Source organism: Felis catus, chromosome D1, assembly GCF_018350175.1.
Source record: "Felis catus isolate Fca126 chromosome D1, F.catus_Fca126_mat1.0, whole genome shotgun sequence".
NCBI classification, from domain to species: Eukaryota; Metazoa; Chordata; class Mammalia; order Carnivora; family Felidae; genus Felis; species Felis catus.
This window is the reverse complement of record NC_058377.1, coordinates 21,862,395-21,884,899: the sequence shown is the minus strand read 5'-3', so window position 1 is coordinate 21,884,899 and position 22,505 is coordinate 21,862,395. Positions and strand designations below refer to the sequence as shown.

At 55.0% G+C, this 22,505-nt stretch overlaps 1 protein-coding gene across 7 annotated transcripts; it reads right to left on the bottom strand.

The window, feature by feature from the left end:
* Nucleotides 1–1,265: 1,265 nt before the first annotated feature.
* ROBO3 (roundabout guidance receptor 3) lies at nucleotides 1,266–18,616 on the bottom strand. Of its 7 annotated transcripts, none has more exons than XM_045038482.1 (28): nucleotides 16,920–18,616; nucleotides 13,414–13,740; nucleotides 12,919–13,076; nucleotides 12,320–12,440; nucleotides 12,085–12,223; nucleotides 11,657–11,784; nucleotides 11,256–11,380; nucleotides 9,873–10,044; nucleotides 9,348–9,556; nucleotides 9,051–9,132; nucleotides 8,579–8,762; nucleotides 8,222–8,388; nucleotides 7,638–7,759; nucleotides 7,222–7,447; nucleotides 6,891–7,012; nucleotides 6,468–6,639; nucleotides 6,118–6,303; nucleotides 5,325–5,348; nucleotides 5,201–5,243; nucleotides 4,857–4,996; nucleotides 4,345–4,539; nucleotides 4,044–4,182; nucleotides 3,675–3,887; nucleotides 3,129–3,280; nucleotides 2,833–3,000; nucleotides 2,504–2,671; nucleotides 1,822–2,012; nucleotides 1,266–1,516 (listed from the first exon to the last, which is right to left on the bottom strand). In XM_045038482.1, exons 1-28 carry the CDS (start codon nucleotides 17,077–17,079, stop codon nucleotides 1,505–1,507), a joined length of 4,245 nt encoding a protein of 1,414 aa, XP_044894417.1. In that variant the 5' UTR covers nucleotides 17,080–18,616; the 3' UTR covers nucleotides 1,266–1,504. The 7 variants fall into 7 exon arrangements, with proteins under 7 accessions (XP_044894417.1, XP_044894418.1, XP_044894414.1 ...); XM_045038483.1 differs by having other exon boundaries at nucleotides 2,893–3,000; nucleotides 8,579–8,744; XM_045038479.1 differs by having other exon boundaries at nucleotides 5,201–5,348.
* Nucleotides 18,617–22,505: the final 3,889 nt, after the last annotated feature.

Sequence of the window (22,505 nt, the reverse complement as noted above, 5' to 3'; positions counted from 1 at the left end):
GTGAGAAAGGCAGGGGCAGGACACACACAAGCTGCAGGGGATGGTGCTCCTGCATGTGACCAGGGCCACCGGAGGACACCTTTAGGGAGGGCTGATCAGGAAGCAGGCCCTGGAAGGGGGTGATAATCCCCCCCCCACCGAAACCAAGGCAGCTCTACCTGGAGGCCACTCTGAACTCAGAGGCTGCGTGAGCCGGGGGGACACGGTGCTGCCTGAACTACCTTAAACCGGCCAGTCTGGTCTGGAATGTCATAATCTCAGGATGAGAAATCAGTGCTCCGGATACATATCCGTTCCTCTCTATTTGCTTTTCCTTTTTTGGATTTTGTTTTTCTTTTAGTTTCCTGGTAAAATTCCTTTTGAAAACATTCCAACCCTGTTTGCCAGACCAAAGGAGAAAAAGGGATTTGTGCACACTTAGGTCAAAGTGGCAGGAGAGGTCAGAGGCCTGGGCTTGGGGTGGGGGTGGGGAGTAGTGGCCATCCCCTGAGAGCCCAGAGCAGTTCCTGAGCCTGGGGGTGAAAAAATGAGAAGGAAACAAACCACAGAAAACCAGTGAGTGGCATGGGCTGTGGGTGGGGGAGCAATGGTCACTATGGCATTCGGGGCCAATATTTTAAAAAATCCTGTGTCAGCCAAACCCATCACATTGGGGTCTCGCCTGGCCAGGAGGTATCTGTTTGCACACATCCAGGGTCAGGGAGCCTGACAAAAGCCTGTTTTCCCTTCTTGGCTGGGGTTTCCCCCATCAACTCCTTTCTATTATTTTTTTTAATTTTTTTTAATGTTTATTTATTTTTGAGAGAGTGACAGACAGACAGAGTGTGAGTGGGGGAGGGGCAGATAGAGAGGGAGACATAGAATCTGAAGCGGGCTTCAGGCTTTAAGCTATCAGCACAGAGCCTGATGCAGGACTCGAACCCACGAACCATGAGATCATGACCTGACCCAAAGTTGGACGCCTAACCGACTGAGCCACCAAGGTGCCCCAACTCCTTTTTTGTATTATTATTGTTAGGGGCATATTTCCCCCTAGAGAGGAGATAGGCCACAGAGGAGGGCACCAAGGGAGAGCCTGGCTTAGTTATCTGAAGGTGGGACAAGTTTCAGCTCCTTCAGGAGGCAGGCCAGGCCAGCATCTCTTAGCCCCTGTCCTCAGCTGGTGCTTTTGACAGAAGAGTTTCAAGCGAGTGCCTTGATCTACACTGTCTCGCAGTCTTTCTTCCCCATGCCCCGCATGAAACCAGACAAGCAGGGCCCAGAGCTCTGAACAGACTCTTTTTATTTGTCCCTTTTACACATGAGTTTCAGGTAGAAAGAGGTGGAAAGTTTCAGGTAGGAAGAGCTGGCTCTCTGGCTTTTAAGCATCATTGCTGGGAGGGAAGAGGGCCCCCCCTGCTCCTCTCTGCTCACACCCATTTACCAGGGGGAGGGGCTCCCATCCAAGGCTCCCGGCCCAGGGACAAGCCCTTCCCCGTGGAACTCCTGATATCCTCATCCAGGGTCATCTTGGTTCCTAGAGAGAGAAAGAGGCTGGTTTGCAAGGCCCTAGGCCCTGGCAAACAGGCTATGGGGGGGACGTGCCTCTTTTCTCCTCAGCCCTCCTCCTGAACCCACTCTCCTCTGGGGAGCCCAGGCTCCTCCACATATCACCTTGTCCTCACCCTTTGTCACCTGTTCTCCAGGATCCCTCCCTTCCCCCTCACCCACTGGGTCCCCTCCTTTTTGACACTTGCTCAGAAAGCCCTTCTCTCCTTTCCTGTTTCCAATCATCCCTTGGCTCGCCCCTCCTAGTCTTCTCGTCTCCCATAGTTTGCCTACCCCAGCCCCCACCTCTCCGCGTTTCCGTCCTGGTCTTTGGCTCCGGCTCCGGCTCCGGCTCCTTCCAGGGCCCCGGGAGCCTCGAGAGCTGCTGGAGCCTCTGGAGGAGTTGCTGCCAGCTGTGGAACAGGTGCTGGTGCCCTGGCCCCGGGACAGGAAGCTGGGTCGGCTGTAAGGGAGCCAGGCCTCTTCTGCAGCACAAGAGAGAAGGGCCACCAAGCCCGGGCAGAGAGCAGAAGGTCACTGTTTGCCCACTGTGCCACCTTGACTGCAATCCCAGATCTGGAAGGAGGGTGGAGGGCAGGCATAGGGCCCAGGCCCTTCTGGGGGCTGAGGAGACACAGAACACCCAGCACATGGCCTTGACATAGCACCTGCTCAGACACCCAGAGGGAGCTCCCGGGCAGAGGGAGCCTTGGGAAAGGAGGGACAGAACATGGAGTCCCACTCTTGCCTCTTCTGGGCTTCAGTCCTGGGAAACTATACAACTTGGCAACTTCTGGGGATCTTTCCCAGAGAGAGCTACAGAGACATCGTGTAGGATTTGATCAAGTGCATGAACCCTGCTGAAGACGAGGGGTGAGCTGGGTGAACATTAGTCCTTCATGGCTGTACTACACTAGCCGCCAGTCCCACCTTCTTGGGTAGGGATGACCTTCTGGCCTTTCCTGGCCCTCCTTACCATCCAGGTGGGGACCCCGCTGGGCCCCCAAGGGCCCGGCCTGCACCATTCTCCTCTCTCCACTGCGCTCCCGTTCCCGTTCCAAGGAGGACATGCTGCCTGCTGCCCTCAGCCCTACGGCCCAGCTTGCCTCTTCCTCTGGTGGCGGCAAGGGCGGCGGGGGCAAGTCTGGGGAGAGATCTGTTTTCAGCAGAGTCTCCCGCTCCTCCTGATACCAGTCTTCCTCCCACTCCTACTCCCTGGCACCAGGAGGCTGCGACTGAACAGCCCAAGATTTGGGTGCACCTGCTTCCTCCTCCAGCACTACCCCCCCCCCAAGCAGAGCTCACCCTTGGTTTCCTGCCTGTTCCCCCTCCTTTCACCATCTCTCAGGCCCCTGGCACCCTCACCCCCAGGACTGTGCTCCCGTCGGTAGGGAACAGCCTTGGGTTTCCGGATTCGGGCACGGGGCGCTTGAAGTGGAGGAGTCATCTCCCCAGGGACCTGCCGGGTTCTCCCTGTAGCATTAGGGGACAGGAAGAGCAGGTGAGACAGAGGATCAGGAAACAGGCTTGAGGATGAAGAAGAAAGAAGCTTCCGAAGGGTATGGAGAAGTAGGAGCAGGTTAAGGCTTCTGCAGACTCACCTGGGGCACTGCTGGCTGTACTAGGGACAGGGCTGGGGCTGAGGTGATGGGAGGCTGTGGGTCCAGCACCCAGGCCAGCAGGCCTCCCTTCATGGCTACTCAGAGTGGGCTGGGATACACTGAGAGGGGAACTTGGACCAAGGGGCACCCTCCTGCAATGACATGAGGCCTCAGCATTTGTTCACGTGACAAACGCTAAGTGCCTACCATGTGCTAGACACTCAGACGAATAAGGCACAGCCTGCCCCCAACAAGGCTCCCCAGCTAGTCAAGTATGAGGAGAGCCATGTCTTTGAAATGCCCGAGAAGCTTGCAGAACCAGTCCAATGGAGAAACAGTCTGAAGGGAGTGAGAGACCTTGTCAGCCTCCACGTTCCTTCCCAAATCACACTTCCACTGTGACGTGGCCATGAGACCTCTGCGTCCCAGATTCATCCATCCATCCATCCATCCATCCATCCATCCATTCATCTATCCATCCAGTCATCCACTCCATAGATATGTACCCAGGGCCTATAATGTGCAAGGCATCATATACCTCCCTACCTGGGCATCTGGTGGAGATGGGGGATGTCAGTGGGGGGCTGGGGAGGGTCAGGAGGTGAGGGGGTAAGAGTGGCTGTGGACTGCTGTCCATAGGAAGATGTGGGAGAGGGGGCTTCCCCTTGGGACGGAGGGACCAAGCACCCTCCACTGGAGCTGGGCTCTGCCAGGTGGCTCCTCTCAGGCATTGGTGGACACCACTCTTCTGGCTCTGAGCTGGGGGCAAACAGGGGTGACTGAGTAGCTTCCACACCTTCCCCTTGGCCTTCCAGTTGCCCTCTTCCCTTCCTCTCCCAGCGCCTCTGCCCTCCCCCTGCAGGAGGCCCTGCAGTCCCATCTGTATAGGGCATCCGCAGCAGGGCACATCCTTACCCGCCCTCCAGCTCCTCCTCAGGCCCCTCGAGGCAGCTCAGTTCACAGGAAGGGGGAGGTGGTGGCAGGGCTTCTGGCCAGTTGAGAGAGGGCATCTGCACAGGTTTTCCCAGAAGCTTTACTTTGCCTCCCCTGGCTCCTGAGGAGGGTAGGATGGGGACACACCAAGATAGGAGGCAGATGAGAAATGTCAGAAGAAAATGCTGGGCTAGGTCCCAGAGGGGAACGGTAAAGGATATTCTTTGGGGATCCTCTGCTCAGAGCTAAAAGGGGGGGGGGGTATTTGGAACCACAGTCATACCACTGTTCCCCTGGCTCCATTCTGGAGGAGCGTACTGGCTCCAGGTGCCTGGATCCCCTGAGGGATTTGGGGGGAATCCCCCGTGGAAGGTCTGCAGCTCCTCCCCAGCTGGGTCAATGGTGCTGTAGACAGGACCCTCAGTCGGGGCGGCAGGACCCCGGGCCATCTGAGCCAGGTACAGGGAGATTCCTGCTTCTGAGGAGGAGAAAGAGGGAGGCCAGGGGGGGAGGCAAGGGGCAGGGGGCAGAGACAGAAAAATAGCGGACAACAGGAGAATGGAGGGCAAAAGGAGATCCCACCGGACCAACTTCTCCCCCTTCCCAAGCCTTACTTCCAAACCAGGGTGAAGGTTAGGCATGAGAGAGGCTCCCCCAACTCATATCCTCCCCAAGGACTGACCAACCTCAGGAAGACTGGCAATCCTCGGCTCCCTTCAGTTTGCCCCAGTAGGTTGAGAGGAGAGAAGGGTGTTGGGGGCCAGGTGTGCCCCTGAGAGAATTAGAACTCCTCACCATTGTAATATCTGTCATCTGGGTCAGGATTGCTGGGGCAGCAGCTTCCCCTGGGCTCCGGGGCTGAGGGGCTTCGAGATGGGTGGGGCCACGAGTCTGCTAGCCATGGGTAGGGGGCGGGGCCAAGGCCCATGGGTGGCCTGAGGGAAAGCACGTGAACGCTGGGGACCGAGAGCCCGAACAGGCCAGCGAATGTAAGAGTAACCAGGAGTCCTAGGGCAGTGATGGAGAATTTGGGGGTGACAGGTGGTAGGCAGCGTGGGGAGGCACTGAGGCCTGGGGAGGAAGGAGAATAGTCTCTTGATGGAGGGGATTATCCTTGAGAGATGAATTAAGAGGATTACCTGGAACTGGCTCCAGAGAGGCCCTCTGAGTGTGGGAAGGACACTGGGGAAGATGAGGGGGACACTGAGTGAGAGAAGGGCCCGTACTTGGGGTCTGAACCCCACTGGAGCAGAGATATCTTACCTGCAGGTGTGTAGGCAAAGGAGGCTTCCGAAAAGGAATCCATGGGAGAAAGAGGAGGGTAAATGGAGAAAGGGTCAGAAATACTCACATTCTTGTCCCCTTCTTGGCCCCGGTCCCAATTCCACCACTCAACCTGTACCCTGGACCAATTTCATCAGAATTTCTAGGAGTGGGACTCAAGCATCAGTATTTTTTCTAAAGTTCCCAAGTGATTCTTATGTGTAGCCAAGATGGGGGGGCCCCCTGATCTCAGAGACCTCTGAATCTCTCCAGACACGCCCCTTATGGGCGGAGTAGCAGAAATCAAGTCGCCCCTCTCAGCGGGCCCCACCTTTCCACCCAGATCCCGCCCCACAATTTAACGTCCAGGGTCCTGGCCACCCACCTGCTGCTAGGCCCCGCCTTTCGGGAAGTGAGTTTTCCCCCTCTCCAGAATTGCCCCTTCTATACAGAGACGGATGGCAAAGCCCGCTGTCTTATCGAGGCATCTTAGGGGGAAATATTACCCCTGTCCCCAGATTCAGGTACGGGCTCCGCCGTTCCCCCAGTCCCGTCGGCTCCCTGCCCCATCTTTGCGTACCCCGCCCCTCTGCAAGGGGCTGAGCTGTGGTGCGACCCCTTCCTTCTGACTTCCCCGCCCCCCCACTCACCGAGCCGTGAGCCCCTCCCGTCCCGCTCTCGGTTCCGCCCGCCTCCCTCCCTCCAGGCTCCGCCCACTCCAAGGAGCTCCTCTCGGTCTTCCCAAAGCCCAAGTGCGCCCCTCGGCCCGCGCAGGGCCCCAGGTCCCGCTCACCCGTGTAGTGACTGAGCTCCTTGCGCTGCCTCCGGCGCCGGTAGAGGACGCCGCAGAGCCCGAGGAGCAGCGCCCCGCACGCGGCGCCGCTGCCCGCGAGGAAGGCAGGCTCCCGCAGCACCCTCGCCAGCCGCTCCGCCAGCCCCGGGCCCACCTCGAGCCCAGGCTCCAATCCCGGCGGGGAAGCTGTAGGGGTCAGAGAGGTGAGGGGACTAGGGGCCTGGAAACCCGGGAGCGAGGAAGGGGTCATCCCTGACCCCGCAGGCACGGTTACACTAGGACCCCACTTCAGTTCCCCAGCGCGCCCACCCCCACCCCACTCCCACTCCCACTCCCACCCCCGGACTCACGCAGTTGCACTGACACCGGGGCACTGGCCACGCCCACGCCCACGCTGGTGGCCGCCGCGACCTGGGTCCGGTAGAGAACACCGGGCAGCAGTCCCCGGAGCACCGCGGAGCGTGCCCAGCCTGCCGCAGACCGGTTGAGGTGGAAGCGACTCTCATTGCCCAGGCACCATATCTGGGGAGAGGAGACCCGGGTTCAGAGAGTCTGAAATGGGATCCTGGCCTCACGTGGAAACTTGAAGCTCTGAATGGTAGACGGGGCTTAGCCAGGCATCGTTCAGCCTGGAGGGATACTCTTGAAACCTCTCTCCTTTCCCCCAACCTCATCTCCAACCCCAAAGCCAGTCCTGGGTTTCCTCCTCCCTAATCCTAGCCCCTAGGTCCTCCCTCTCCCTCCCCTCCCCAGTCCCTTCTCAAACCCTGTACCTGGTATTCCTTGATGATCCCATTTTGCTGGGAAGGGAGTGGAGGTTCCCAGGACACTGTGACACTGCTGTTGCCTTCACCCCCCAGGGCTACTGTCACTCCCTGGGGGGGACCACTGGGGGCTGGGCCAGGGTAGAGCATGGTGAGAAAGACACAGTCATGCCAGCTACCCTTCCTGCCCCAACCTGCCCCCTCCCAGGTTGACATCTTAGGGAAGGAAGGTATCTTTTCTTCCCACAACTCCCCTTGCTCTCCCCCTGCAAACCTTTATCCTCCCCCTCTCCCTCTTTCCTGTTGTCTGTTCATCAGCTCTGTGTACCACCTCCCTTACCCTCCTCAGGAATGCTTCTGGTCATGAAGGGACTTTCAGGCCCCAGCCCCTCCTGGCCTTGGGCTTGCACCTTGACCTGAATTTGGGTCCCTGGGGGGAGTCCTCTTAGCACAGTACTTTGCTGGCTTGGGGACTGTAGGTCCAGTATTGTCCAGTGTCCCCCATCAGGGCCTGCTACCTTCCAAGACACTCGGAAACCTTGCACCAGCTGGACTGGGCCATCTACCTACAGGAGACAGGACAAAGCATACCAGAAGGAGAAGTAAGGACCACACAAGTCCTCCAGGTCCTGTCCCTCCTCCACTTACCTGTCTTTCCCAGCCACTCACTTCCCACTTTCCCGTACCCATTCTTGGAGATCTCTACCACCCCCATCATCGTCCCTGCCCTTAACCTTGTCCCCATGCCACACTCACAGTCCAGGACACCTGCAAGGTCCGGGGCCCAAGGACTATGGGCTCCTGCATACGCACGGCCACTTCAGCCAGTCCCCTCTGGCCTCTCCATGGGTCCTCCACTGGCCTGGATGGGTTGCTGTCTATTGACCAAAAAGCCCACTCAGCAAGGGCCACCAAGGATAGAGTCAGACTGAAAGTGTGCTGTACCGACTGTATCCTCAGTCCTCCAGAGCACATCCCAGCCTCAGGAGGGGGCTGGTCAGGGGAATAGCTTCCAGAGGTGGGCCTGTGTGTCCAGCGAATGTGAATCTACTTTCTGCATAACCACATATGTAGCCTTTAAAGACCTCAGTTCCTCATCTCCAACATGAAGATGAACTCTCCAGTGTCCCTTCCAGTCCTCATAAGCTACGTTATCTGTGGGTAATCCCCTCTTCTCTTGTCCCTAGATGAGAGGGAGGCCTGACCTACTCCAGGCTGGGCCACAGTAGAGACATGACACAGCAGAAGAGAGTGGCTGTGCTCCCGTGGTTTGGGGGGGGAGGCGTGCTCTGCAGCATTTCATGTCATAGCCTTGAGTCAGGGACTCTGGCTCTACTCACCCCGGGTGCGGACAGGCTCAGAGACGGCGCTGGGCTCACTGAGGCCCCAGGCTCCCACAGCTCGTACCAGGAACAGATAGATGGTGTTGGGCTGCAGACCGCTGACAGTGTGTGTCTCCAGCTGCACGCCATCTGCCACTGTCCGCCACGTGTTGCCAGCTGCTTGGCTGCAAGAGGAATGGGGTGACAGACTTGTCTGAGCCTGGGAACCCCTCACCCATTCTCTGTGGCCCCCTACTATCTCCTTGCCCTGGGAGAGGGAACTGGCAAAACTCTCCCCACCATAGCAAAGACCCTAAGGACATAAGATTCCCTTCTTCCAACTTTCCAGGTTTGCTTTCAACATTTTCTCCATACCTGAAGGCCTCTATCACGTAAGAGGTGACTGTGGCCCCCGCCTGCGGGTTGGGCTTCCAGGTCAGGGTAATGCTGTTCTTGGTGATCTCAGTGACCAGTGGCTGAGAGGGAGGCCCTGGAGGGGTACTGGGCTCCGTAGGGGGCTCTGACGAAACTCCCCAGTCCTCTGCAGTGAGGCGATAATCTTTCAGTAGAAGGATGGGAAAGGGACGGCACCTGCGTCACCAGCCTCCTTCCCAGAGAAGCTCTGGGGCTGTGGCAGTGGTAATGGTGGAGACGGGGACGTGGTTACTGAACTGACCCCTCCTCACATCTGCCTCCCAAGGGCATCACTTGTGTCAAGCTCCTCCTCACCACCATGGCCGTGGCATTTGGAAGATAAATCAGTTCTGGGGCTCAGGGAGGTACTGAGTACCTTCGAAGCAGGTTTGGATGAAGGTGCTGGCAAAGCAAGGGGACAAACAAAACTCACCCCGCCTCCTAAGCCAGCTACTCCATGTGGCCTCCCCTGTGGAACTCTTGGCCACACAACTGTAGAAACCCATGTCCATCTCCTGCGGGAGAGGGTAGAGGACTGGCAAACAGAGTGGATCAAGGTAGGGCGAGGGGTGGCGGTGGGTATACAGAAGGGTGGTGAGGGCATTGTACACTTTAGGCGGTCTAAGCAGAGGAGTAGAAATGGAGTTAGTCCCAGAGGGTACTTCTGAGATTTGGGCATGTGGACTGTGTGGCCATTCTTGGTTACTCAGGGCCCAGGGGTGAGACTCACCTGCACCCTGGCGATGTACAGGGTACCGTTGGCCATTAGATTGAGTTGCACGTCATCCCCCTGCAGCCACTGCCCGTCCTTCTTCCACTGGATGCTAGGTTGAGGGTTCCCAGTCACTCTGCATGGCAGCCACACAGAGGAGCCAAGTGCCAGCGTCTGATTGGCTGGTCCCTGGAGGATGATGGGAGGCAGCCCGTCCAAGGAGGAGGCTGAGAGAGGAAGAACTTGGGCACCTCAGGAGAGGATCCTGGGTTCAGGAAACCAGCCCCTTGTCCTCCTTCTCTGCTCCTTCAGCCCTCCTTCCCCTGGAGATTGGAAGGGTTTCGATAATCATCTGTAGTCTCTGCCTGGAACCAGCCATCTATTACTGGCTTCTGTAGCTGATTTCCTAACTTCAAGGCCATGTCTCAGGAACACGCCCCTCCCCTTGCAGACATATGATACAGAACCCAAGAAAAACAGATGTCCTTAAGCCATGATTTCCTTCCAGGCCATGGGGCCAGGCCTCTCTCCATGAGCACTTACCTGCTTTTACCTCCAACAGGGCCTTGGCCAGGATGCTGCCGGCCACACTAACAGCCTGACACACATAGTAGCCAGCGTCCCCACTCTGCACATCAGTAATGTTGAGCTGGCCTCTGGGAGAGACTGAGAAGCGCCCCTTGGGCTGAAGTGGCTGACTGGGGAAAAGCAGGACCTGTGGACAAAGCCAGGAACCGAGACAAGGAATGAACAGGCAGCTGGCAGAGAGATCCCCATTCCCATCAACCCCCGAATTCAGAGAATCCCTAAGGTTCTAGTTCATACTGTCCCCAGCCAGTTATATGACCTTGGGCAAAATAGTTAGATTGACTCACAAAAATGTGGAAATTTTATGAGATGATATTGGGGTGCACTTCCTAGCTTTGTGATTACTAGTTGGGAAACTCTGAGCAACATATTTAACCTTCCTGAGCCCCAGTTTCCACAAAGTTGATAGTCATGAGGATAGTCATGAGGATTAAATGATTAAACATATGAAAATCTTTTAATGCATTGTGTGATAATTGTCAAAAACTTTCCCCTTCTTTCTGGCTTTAACATTTTACGTTACCTAGATACATGGAAGGTAGGGAAGGTGGTTGGGTCACAGGTAAATGGCACCAGGCTGATCCCCTGATGGATACCTACTCCCACCCTCTACTACCACCAGCATTTTTATTCATTTAAAATACAGCAATCCCAGATGCTAGAGAAGATATTGGAAAATTGTGGCTGTGGATTTGAAATGAGGTAGTGGGAGAGCTGGTTTTCCAGGGAGGTGGAGTTAGGCAGACTTATTTTATTATACTGACCCTGCTTCCTAGGAGCAAAATGCCCACCTTTCACCTAGTGGGCGGGACTCGTGTTGTAACTTCAGTTAATATTCCTTCCTGTTGTGCAATCAGCAATTTGTTTGCGAAGATTGGGAGAGGGGTGCCTGTGAGCTCCCCCTGGTGGAAGTCCCTTGTAAAATGATGAGCAAGTAATGCTGTTCGCTGAGCAGCTTTGGTACAGTACACACTTTCCAGAGCAGCGTATTAAAGCCCAGACCTCAGGTGTCTGGGAGAGGAGGCATCCAAGTGGATGTGCTACATCCTCAGGGCAGCCTTGCCTAAAATAGAAGGATTCTCCAAGGAATTACCATACAGGACTATTTCCTTTCACCTAAACATATTATCAGTTTTTTTTTTTTTTTTTTAAGTGTTCGGTATGTTAGCTAGCCCTTTTATATTCATTATCTTATTTGACCCACCCAAATAACCTGCAAGCGTTTCTGGGAGGACCAAAGGTAAAACAGAGAGAAGTGTGCAGAGAATACAGAAGCGGGGAGGCTAAGACCCAGAGGAGAAGATTGTGGGAAGGCCCACCATGCAGCTGGCCACCTACTTGACTTCCCTCCTTCTGCCAGAAGATGGCAGGTGGGGGGTTTCCTTTGGTCTCGCATTGGAAAGCCACGCTCTCTCCAGGAGCTGCCATCTGGTCCTGGGGCTGGGTGACCAGCTGGGGAGGGACTGGGAAGGGGGAGGGGATAAAGGAACAGGGAGTCAGGGTACTCAGAAGGGAGACTGAGGGAACAGGAGAGAGAAGCCCAAGCTTGGCTTAAGTAAGAGCAGATATCCATCTCTTGTTCAAGCCTGTTCAGCTCTCTCCTTCTAGAAGTGTCAAGGGATCCCCCCACCACCACCATATCTCCCATTCTGTCCTTTGTCCCTCATTCTCCTCTTCATCCCAGCCTCCCTGGTCCCTCATTTCATCCCTGCTTCTGACAGTCCCAGGCCGGCCCTCACCGTGAACACTGAGGGAGCCAGATGCTTCGGCACGGCCCACGCTGTTCTCAGCCACACAGGTGTACGTCCCCTCATCGTCCGCACTCACACGCCCGATCCAAAGGCTGTGGTCACTCCGGATCTCATACCTGCTCCACTCCCCACCCCCAGAATGGGTTGGCCACAGCTAGAGACCCCTTCTCTCTCCCCCAGACAGACACCAGGATCAGGGTACCTAAAGATAAGGTAGGCCTCAACAGGGACAGAGGCTGGTACCCATGGACCCATAAAAGGAGCTGGGGACTGGAGAGGGGAGGGGCCACAGGCTCCAGGGTAACAGATTTCTCTGAGCTGTCAAGTGAGAGGGTGTCTGCCTGTCCCTTTTCTAGGGCAGGGTGTGCTCTTGAGTGGTTGGGTCTCCTTACAGGCAGGAGGAGGGGGCTTCTCACCTGCCTGTGGGTAGTTCCCCATCTTCCTTGCGCCATCTTAGACGAGGTGGCGGATCTCCTTGCACCTCACATGGAAAATCCACGGGGGCATCTGCCAGGACCACCTGATTCACAGGTCTACGCAGGAATGAGGGTCGCTCTATGGATCGGGAAGGAGTGAATCGTCAAGGGATCTGCACAGCTTCTTACTGCCCAGGCTGCACACCCCCATAATTCCCAAACTCCCTGTGCCTACCCAGGACCACAAGTTCGGCTGCCCCACTCTCCCGTTCTCCTGCCATGTTGGAGGCCACACACACATACATCCCTGCATCACTCTTGAGTGTATGTGACATCATCAGCTTCCCTCCACGAATCTGCAGAGTAATAATGGTAACTTTGGTCTTTTGTAACCATCAAAGTATATTTATTTATTTGATCCTCCTAGTAAACTAATGAAAACCTATAAAGTTGACTCACTTATCAGATAAGGATTCCTTAAGTGATTTACCCAAGGTGGGGCTCAGGTCTGTGTTTGTTCCCACAGCCCAAACCACCTCCCACAAGTCCCTGGGGCATCTTGCTCCCCACCTAATTCATACCAGTTTCTTCCTATCCATCCTTAACTTATCCCTTACTTAATAGCTGCCTCTCAGCCTCTGGTCAGCTGATACCCTGACCTTAAATCTCCTGCCTTATCACATCTAAGACATTATTCCTCGCCCCTCCAAGACCCTGAGATTCACTGCTTCCTCCTTTGAGACATACCCAACCCCCTAACCTGTGGCCCCACCTCTCATGATGGCTCTGGCCCTGGCCCTTAGTCAGATCCCCAGCCAGGGCACGCCTCCTCACCGTGATCCTTCCCTCCTCCTCCTTGAGTCTTGCACTGTCCTTCTTCCAAGACACGGAAGGCTCCGGGTGGCCACGGGGGGGCACGCATTCCATTACCGCTGGCTCCCCCACTGCCACCACCACGTTCCCAGGAGACTGCCGGAAATCATCACGGAGGACTGTAAAGAGAGACAGACAGACAAAGACAGAGACAGAGACAAAGAGACAGTGAGAATGAATGACCAGGGGAATAAACAGGAGTAACTGGGTTAAGACACAAGGCAATTGTTTTGGGGAGGGCTGTATCACCGCCGACGGGAACTCTTGCCCAGGGGCCAAAATACCAGGGCCACTTCCTCCCTCCGGTCAAGGCATGGATGTTAGAGACCAAAGGTCACGGTCTCCAAAGAAGATGTTGAAGGAGCTGACATCGGGCTGGTTCTGGATCGGATTATCTGGTACCCTCCCGCCTCCCCTAGGCTGGGGAAGCAACCAGCGGACAGTGCGGACTCTCACCTGCCACTTCTAGCGAGGCATTTCTACTAGCCGCTGCCCCCAGGTAGTTGCGAGCCACGCAAGTGTAGACACCTTCGTCGGGCCGCGCGCGGCGCCCGTGAACGATGCGCGGGAAGAAGAGTGCCCCGCTGGGCAGCAGCAGGCGGTGAGCGCGCGGGTCCTCGCGCGCAGTGGCCACTCGCGCCCCATTCTTGTACCACTCGATGTTGGGCCGGGGCCGGCCCTCCGCGCGACAGGGCAGAGTGGCCGGCTCGCCTCTGGAGACCAACAGATCAGGCGGCTGCTCCACGATGCGCGGCATCGCGTCCTCCGGCTCGACCCTTGACGCTAAGAGTAGGGGTGTTGGCACAGAGCATTTAGACCGGGAAATTAGGGGAGAGATTGAGGCTCCAGAGAGAAAAATAACCACTCCTGCCCACCCTGCCCACCCTTTCTCTGTAGGGTCCATTGTCTCCTCTGGGAAGGCACTCCCACGTTCTTGGGCTGGTGAGGACACACGTTACAAACAGGCAGATCGGTAGAGGAATCAGGACACCAACTCCTAGGCTGGCTTTCTAGGCTGCCCAAAGACAGACACTAGCCTTCTCTCTGGCCAAGTATGAGTGACAGGGCTTCCCCTCCAGCCCACTGTTATTCAGTCTCCCACCCTCACTGGTTTTCAGATTGTCCTTGCCCCTGAAGACCTGCACCAGAGCTAACACTTGTTTCTTGGCCCTCTGCATGGCCGCGGGTCATAAAAATGGAGAATGGGGACAAGCCTGGAGTCCCTCCCTTAGGAAAGGTAAGAGGAGACTGATCCGACTAGAGACTGGACTAGAAGGGGTTCTTAACCTGGAGCCAATGCATGGACATGGAGCCCTTCTTCTTCTTTTTCATTTCTTAAAAAAAAAATTTTTTTTTTTTATTAAGTAAACTCAATGCCCAACATGGGGCTCCAACTCACAACCTTGAGATCAAGAGTCACCTGCTCTCCCAACTGAGCCAGCCAGGTGCCCCTCTTACTGACACCCCAGACAATCATGCTTGGAAAAACCTGTAGAGTCATAGGACTTGAGTGAAAATGGTAGTGAAAATGTTAGTAGTGGCTCCTTTTCTAGAGGTGCAAAGTTTTCAACAGATTATTCTACAGGTTGATCGACGGATAGAGGCTAAGAACCACTGGGAAGGGGATTCCTCTCCTTCCTGACTCATCAGATCCATTCACCTGGATGTTCTGTTCCTGCCTCTCACTTGGCCTACAGACTTCTGCTGGCTTCATCCTCTGCACTTGCCTTGGGATCCAGGATCCTGGAACCCGTTAGGCTCAGACACTTCCAGCTTCTTCTGAAGTGGATTCATAACCCATGGCGGCCAGTAGGCGCCGCTGCTGCCTCGCGTGATTTGGTGTCCTCCGATATAACCAGGGACTACCCCCGCTTCTGTTTTCTACCTTACCCTTCCCCGCCCGCGCCCCTCCCACTCTGTTCCAAAATCCGCAGGGACCTCCCTGTAGCTTCACGCTTCGTGTGGGATCGGGTTTCATTTCCCCACCCCTACCCTGAGAAGTTCTTATGGAGACTAGGCCGGAAAGAGGTTGCCCCATGCTGGTACTGTCCCGGGGAGAATTTATTTAACTGGCTAGGACCAGATTAGTGTCCCTCCTACTTAGGGAAGGGAGTAATTTTTCTCCGGTTGCTTCCTTCCAAATGGAGATCTCTGCTTCTCGGTCGTCTCTTCCCCTGCACCTCGTCCCCATCCGGTTTAGACAGACCTCCATCCTGAGCAACACTAGAGTGGTGAAGAGCTCAGGGGTCGTCCTGGAACCAAGTAGGGCTGGGATCTCAGATTTGACACTTCCTGACTGCAAGAACTTGGGCAAATTATTGAATTTGTTTGAGTCTCAGTTTATTTATTTTAAATATGGGAGTAGTGACAGGGTTGTCTTCAGATCATAATATATGTAAAGCAATTGAGGGAAGGCTCAATATATATGTCAATTCTGTGATGACTTGAGGGCTCTCCCTCCCTGGCCTACCTTAGCTTATCTTGGCTACTATAGTCTGTACCTGACTCAGATTCTAACAGGCCCCAATATTCCTTTGTTCCCCTTCACAAATCATTAGAGTGTACTGGAAATAGGTTTGTTATTGCTAAGCTTTATGTTGCTTCTGTGACCCCTGGGGTACTTTTCATCTTTTCTGAATTTGTTTCCTCACTTGCAAAATGTGGCCATCAACGCCTTCCCTACATACCTCCTTACATTTTCCAGCTTGAATGAGGCAGTGTATGGTGGAACCTACACCCTAAGAGCGCTGGGGGAACGGAGGTGTGTCTGGGGCGTCTGTGAGAAGGGCTCTCTCTGTGCCTACCCTCCTGGGAATCTACAGCGGGTCAGGAATTTGGAGACCTCCGGCTCATTTCCGACTTTCTTCGTCCCTGCTCCTTCGTGTACATACCACACCCTTCTGGTCGGCCCTTTCCCCCTAATTCCTGTAGACACAGCTGCAGGCGCCCTTTCCCTGGAATTTCTTCCCTGTCATTCCCGGTCTCAGGAGAGGCTCAGACAGCAGCTAATGAATAGCTAATGATCATGCTAATAGGGCTCTGGGGCTCCTCCCCCAGCACCTGGAGTACCCCAGACACAAACACATGCACATTGTCTAGGTCTCCTTTACCGTCATCTTCGAGTTTCCAGGACCGTGCTGCCCCTAGATTCGAGTGGGTGGATGTCAAGGGATGGGGACTGGGCAGGAACCACGGGGGAAATCACCCGCAAAGAGGTCCGGGAAAGCGGGGGATTCCCGACACCGCCCGCAGGGGGCGCGATCGGGCCTCTCCCCAGACTCCGGGAGATCAACTCTGGCCGCCTCCCCGCCGCGCTAGGGGCGAGCGCGCTGTCTAGTCATTTATTAATCACCGTAATTAGCGGTAACGACCTCGCCGCCGGCGCAGCCAGCCCGCCGCAGTTCCGCGGGGTGGGCCGGGGTGAGTTCCACCTCTGAGGGGCAAACTTCTGAGTTTCCCTAAACGGTCTCAGCGTCTGTCGCCCTCTGTAGTAAACACACCCAACATTTTAGCTTCCTCACCCTAATTCTAAGTGAGCTCTTGGAAAACTTAGGGTCCCGAAGGAAAACTTGCTACCTGGGTGAGTCACTAAGTGACGCGGCTTGGCCACCGCGTTCCCTCCTCTGCCCTCCCTGCAGTGGGTCCCAGCCACTCTAAGCTCCGTAGTTGCCCGTCACCAGCCACGGTTCTCCTCACTTGGGGCGGCAGTGGCGGTCGGTGGGGCAGGTGGAGAGCAACGGACTTAGCAGCCATCTCCTCCCAAGCCCTCGATCTTCCGTCGATACCTCCACTCGGGTGCTAGAAGTTCCAAATTATCCCCTGGTCCCCAATCCGGAGGAGGCGCTAGGAGGCGCCGCTTGGTCCCAGTTATTGGGACAGGAGCTCTTTGACCTCCCCTTCCACGACGCCCTCCCACCTTACTCCATCCCTTGATCTGAGGTCCCCATGGAGCAAGGTCTTACCGTTGAAAGAGGGATCGCCGGGGGGCAGCAGGCTGTGGTTGAGCGCCGCTACCGAGGAGTTGAAGCCGAAGAGCAGGTCACTGGAGTTGGAAATGTCCCCCGCCAGGGAGTCCGCGAACAAGTTCATCTGCAGCAGTGTTTTGAGCAGGTAGCGCAGCATGGCGCGACCCAACTGGGACCGGGGCGGGGGGCTCGGGGCCCAGCCCCTGGGTCTGAGACCCGCGGGCCGGGAGCCGAAAGCCCCTCCACAGCCTCTGCGCACTGCCCCAGCCACGGTGCCGCTCTCCTGCCGGCGCGCCTGGGTACGGTGCGTGCCTCCGCGTGCCCTCCTCCTTCCCTCGTCCTTCTCTCCACCCCCCAGTGCCGGGGTCCCCCGGGAGCTGGGCGGGCGGAAAGCAGGTGCCACGCCGATCACGGCGTAATTAAGGGATTAATCCGCCTCCTTCCACCCTCCCATCCCCACCCGGATGGCCACTAGCAGGGCCAGAGACTAGAGTTGCGTAGCGCGCGAGTTGGAGTCCCCGCCCCGCGCCCCGCGTCCTGGGTCGGGCTCTGGACACCGCAGGAGAGTTTCCCTCCTTTCTCAAAGCAGCCAAGATGAGGGGCGAGGCTCTGTCGGACTCTGCCCTTATGACTGACTTTAAAACAAGAATCCCATCTCTCTTTTAACGGCCCTTAGGCAAAAGAGCAAGAACACTCCCCTGGCTGTCAAAGCCCTGGCTTTCATTTCCTCCCAAGTCCGGGGTCTTAGCGGCGCAGTGCTGGAGGCTGGGGTGGTTTGGAGCGGAAGTTGGGAGTGGGTGGGGAGTAACTGCATGGCACGTCCACCCCTTTACCCCGCGGCCGCCCGTTTGGCAGCCGAGAAGCCAGGGGACAAGGTGCCGAGTCCTGAACCGGAGTCCTGCTTCAGACGCTCTAATCTACTAGTTCTTGCAGGAGGCTAAGAACAAGAATAAAACCGGAGGGGGGGGCGGAGCCCCAGGCTCCCAGGCATTTAACAGCTATATGCATACCTCTGGCATCGATTTGCATACTTTTGCATTACTGTGCTCTGACATTGTCTATTAAATTGTTTTACCTTCTTGAGGAGACTGAATGAATCAGATAGTCCAGGACAAAGACAAAGAGAGCAACATTGTTTCTGTAAAGGCAAGTTCAAGAAAAGAGGAGGGGTTGATGCAAAACTCGTGCACATCCTGATAACGGTCCTTCCCACGGGGAGCAGTGGGGAGAAACCATGATCTCCTCTCCTCCGTCCAGACTGCTTCCGAATTTTCTGCAGTTCTTTTTACCTGAAGATCTAGTCCCCCACCGCCCACCCACCCGTCCACTCGCGCGTGTACACACACACTCACTCGCTCACTTTCCTAGGCTGGAGATAGCATTGGGGTGTCAAGGGAAGAGAGACCGGGGGCTTCCGATCTGGGGTAAGGTCGTATTGATGGCTGAGTGGTGGAGTTCTAGCTCAGTCATCAGTTTCTGTATGATGAGATCACCTCAGTGGGGTCGCTGCTTCTGACCTGGGAGGGGCTAGGTGAACAGGTCGAGATCCAGAGAGGCGTCTGCTATACGGTCGTAGAGCTCCACAGTAAGCACACTCAAGAGTTGGAGTATTCGGGCAGGCAGCGCTCCAGTGAACCAGAGACTTTGTCAAAGGATGGCAGGCTTGTCCCAAAACTCCACCCTCAATCCACACGCTGGCCCCTGTGGCCTCAAACTAACAAAGTAACAGGTGTTTAGGTATCTTCCTACCCTCTCGAGTCAGCTTTGCCCTGAATTTAGCAAAGCCGGAAGCAAAGGTGCTGGGGGTGGTGGGGGTGGTGGGGGTGGTGGGGGTGGTGGGGGTTGGGGCGTGGAGACAGAATTGTGGGAGGCAGCGCCCTGGGAGCTGTTCTTTCAGCACCTCCTCTGCCCGTGCTGAACTTGGGGTCTGGCGCCCCACAAATGGCTTAAATCCGAGCAGACCATGAGGCTGAAATGAGTTGGGGTAGATGAGAGAGGGGGTAGCGACACATTCTCTCTAAAGCACCAGGATACTAAAAGATGGGATATGACGCCTGCCCCTTACCCCAGGGCCAGGCTGCATTCAGGTAAGATAGAATCTAAGGGATAGGTTTCCCTCACCAGAAATCAACCCGTTCAGGAATGACCAGCCCAGAAATGCGTTCCGATCCCATTTATGCCAATTAGAAGACACCATCGCTCTGGACTTCAATTTCCTCATCTGTTAAGGAGAAATTGTACTACTTTCTCTGCTCTGATGCTTCAGATTTCTGGCTGGGGGCCCTCTGCTGTGCCTCCTGCTGACTGGGGTCACCCAGGTTCCATCACACCAGGGCTAAGGCAGGACAGAAATCCGGGGTCCTGGCACCTGGCCCTGCTGTGGGGCGTGGAGGGTTGCAGCAGACAGGAAACTGCATCCTGCCATGTGGCTCCTGCCCCATCCTAATCCCCTGATTTGCTCCCTGTCGGCCTCTCAGCAAACACAGCGCCTGCCAGCGTCTAGGGGCTTGTCACCCTGTTAGCGGATTTGTTCCCAGAGACGGCGCAGTTAATTGGCCCTTTATGTGGGGATCAGGGCGTATTTGCTCAGGGTTCCCTGAGCGGAGGCTGCAATTCAGCCCATGAGCGAGGCTGCTTCCTAATCCCTGTCATCCTGATTTGGAGGTTTGACAAATAGTGGGGCCACTCTCCTTTCCGGGACCCTCCTGGCCTGAATCTCCCATTCCTCTTCTACATCTCACCCCTTCTTGGTACATTCTTTTTCCTATCCACACCTTTCTTCTTGTTTCTCTCTGTTCTTTCCTTGCTTTGTACGTCTCTGTATCTCCAGAATTCTCTCCCATTAAACCAACTCAGACCTGATGACAAAAAGTAGGTGAATACTCAACTGGGGATATACTGGAGAACAAATACCTCCCAAGTCTAAGTTCCCTCCCCCTGCCCAAGTGTTCCTAGAACCCTAGAACCCAGAGAAAAGACAGAGAAGGTCCAGCAGGGGTCACACCTTCCAGTTCTGCAGCCCACTCTTTCCCTTCCTTTCTTTACTTAAAGTCAAAGGGGCAGCATGAAAACTGGCCCTGCACCTTTTCAAGTAAACTTTTCTCTGGGCTATTTCCAGAGGCCATTATAGAAGGAGTTTGCCTCCTATTTGTCTCCTCACTGGCCGCCCCTCTCCTCCCACAAAATACTAAACTCTGGCTTCTACCTCTTACGTAGAGAGAGTAAGTAACTCTACCTCCATTTCCTGACTTGTAGACTGTAGGTGCTTGTGTAGCATCTAAAACACTATGTGTGCATTGCAATCACAGGGCCCTTGTGTAGGGATCCATTCGATTCATTTGTAAGTTTCCACCTTAGGCTGAAAAAAGAATCAGAGTCGAGTTCTGGGCCCATCCCTTCTACTGTGTCAGGAGACTACTTCTTTTCCAGAGACTTATCAGTAATAGAGTCTGCACTTTATTTTTTTTTAATGTTTATTCATTTTTGAGAGGGGGGAGGGGCAGAGAGAGAGGGAGACAGAGGATCCAAAGCAGTCTCTGTGCTGACAGCAGAGAGCCCAATGTGGGGCTGGGACTCACGAACCCTGAGATCGTGACCTGAGCTGAAGTCAGATGCTCAACTGACTGAGCCACCCAGGCGCCCTTAGAGTCTGCACTTTAAAAGGAAGTGTAAGGTAAGGAAGAAAAAAGGAAGTTTGGAAGTTAGCAGACAGAAGAGAGAGTAGCAGCAGGCAGGGAGGTTGGGGAAAGTTAAGCCTATGGAGAAAGAAGTTTGTTCTGATAGGGTTATGGTATCTAGGGGGAGTGTGTGTGTGTGTGTGTGTGTGTGTGTGTGTGTGTGTGTGTGTGTTGAGGGAGAGAGTAGTTACCCCAGGCCAGCTTGCTTGGCCTAGGGCCAGCACATAGGCCAGAGAATGTGGCTGGGAATTTTCAGTGACCGAGCTGGGGGCTGTATAGGAGGCTTCTTGGTGGTCCAAAGCCTGCATGCCAGCTGGTAGTAGATGAAGCTGCTGGCATGTAATTGCCCAGGGGGGCAGTCTGAGGACAAACCTCCCCCCAATCCACACGGATTACTGCCACTCTCTGTCTCCCCAGTACGTTCGCATGTGCACACACACCCACCCACACACCCACACATACATATCGCCCAGTCCATTTACATCCCCCTAGAGCCTGCAGCTCCTCTCCTCCATTACTCTCTCTGCCTGGACCTCTTCCCAGAGCACTGGTACACATTGAGCATATGTGTGTGTTTTGGGGAGGGGCAAGGAACTAACATCTGTCTTCCACCCCTACTAGGCTATGCCTGCGAATGGCCCAGCAGGGTCGCTGGCTTCAGAGTGAGGATGCCAGGGGGCAGTGACCCAGCCAGCAGGGGCCAGAGGGCCAAACAGGAGGGGGGATCAGAGAGCAAAGAGCAGACACCCGGCTGGAAAGCAGACAGCAGGAGCCTGCCCCCGGCAGGAGCCAGAGTTTGTTGGCTCGACCCCTGTAGCTGCTGAGATAATAAGCCAGGGCCCCCTGCCCAAGGGTACCCTTTCCCCCCCAGGGCTCCAGTGGAGGAGCATGCAGGGAGACACTTTGCAACACACTCCAGCAAGTCTGGAAATCTGGAGGCAACTGGGCAGAAATATCCACACCTCAGTCCAAACGGAACAACAATGACTGAGGGAGAAAGAGCTTTCTCAGTTCCTTTTATAAAACTTGGTATGGAGCAAGCACTCCGTAAATACTGGTTTAGTGATTACATCTGATTAACGCCTAGTCCTCACAACTGCGCCCTCGGAGCCCACTAGCCTTCTCTGCCTGGCTGCCTCCACCCTACTCCCCTTCTTATATTATTTCTGAGGCCTGCTGTTACGAAGTACCACAAACTAGTGGCCTCACACAGCAGAAATGTATTCTCTCACAGTTCTGGAGGCTAGAAGTCTGAAGCCAGTGGGTCAGCAGGGCTATGCCCTGTCTGAAGGCTTTAGGGGGAATCCTTCCTTGCCTCTTCCAGGCTCTGGTGGGTGCTGGCAGTCCTTGGCTTTTACAGCATCACTCCAATCCCTGCTTCCATTTTCATATGGAATTCTTCCATGAGTGAGTGTGTGTGTGTGTGTGTGTGTTATAAGGACAGCAGTCATTGGATTAGAGCCCACATCAGAACAGCATGACCTCCTCTTAATTATCTCTCCAAAAATCCTAATTCCAAATAAACTCACATTCTGAAGTTCTGGGTGGATATCAATTTGGGAGGATATTATTCAACACAATGTGCCTTCTTTTCCTGTTTTTCTTTCCCCCTTTCCCCCTCTACTGTTCCTGATGCTCTCCTAAGGGCCCTATTTTGCTAGTTTTAAAAATAGTTTTGTTATTATAGGTATGATACACACGTGCACATGCAAAAATACCCAAGCATGATACACACGTGCACATGCAAAAATACCCAAGCAGAATAAGAGAGTATCAGATGGATGGTCAAAGTCCCCACCACTCTTAAGTCATTCTTCATCCTATAGACCCATTTGCCTGGGGTAGCTACTGAAGGTTTCTTGTGTATCTTTCCAGACTTCTTTTTTTTTTTTTTTTAATTTTTTTT

What these genes read in the sequence shown, in the direction of transcription:
- ROBO3 (XM_045038479.1), bottom strand. Translation starts at nt 17,079, where the DNA reads ATGCTGCGCTACCTGCTCAAAACACTGCTGCAGATGAACTTGTTCGCG. An exon ending in GGCAGAAGGAGGGAAGTCAA is followed by an intron (nt 10,045 to 11,255) that starts GTAGGTGGCCAG and finishes CTTTGTCCACAG; the next exon opens with GTCCTGCTTTTCCCCAGTCA. An exon ending in GAACAGGCAGGAAACCAAGG is followed by an intron (nt 2,672 to 2,832) that starts GTGAGCTCTGCT and finishes ATCTCTCCCCAG; the next exon opens with ACTTGCCCCCGCCGCCCTTG.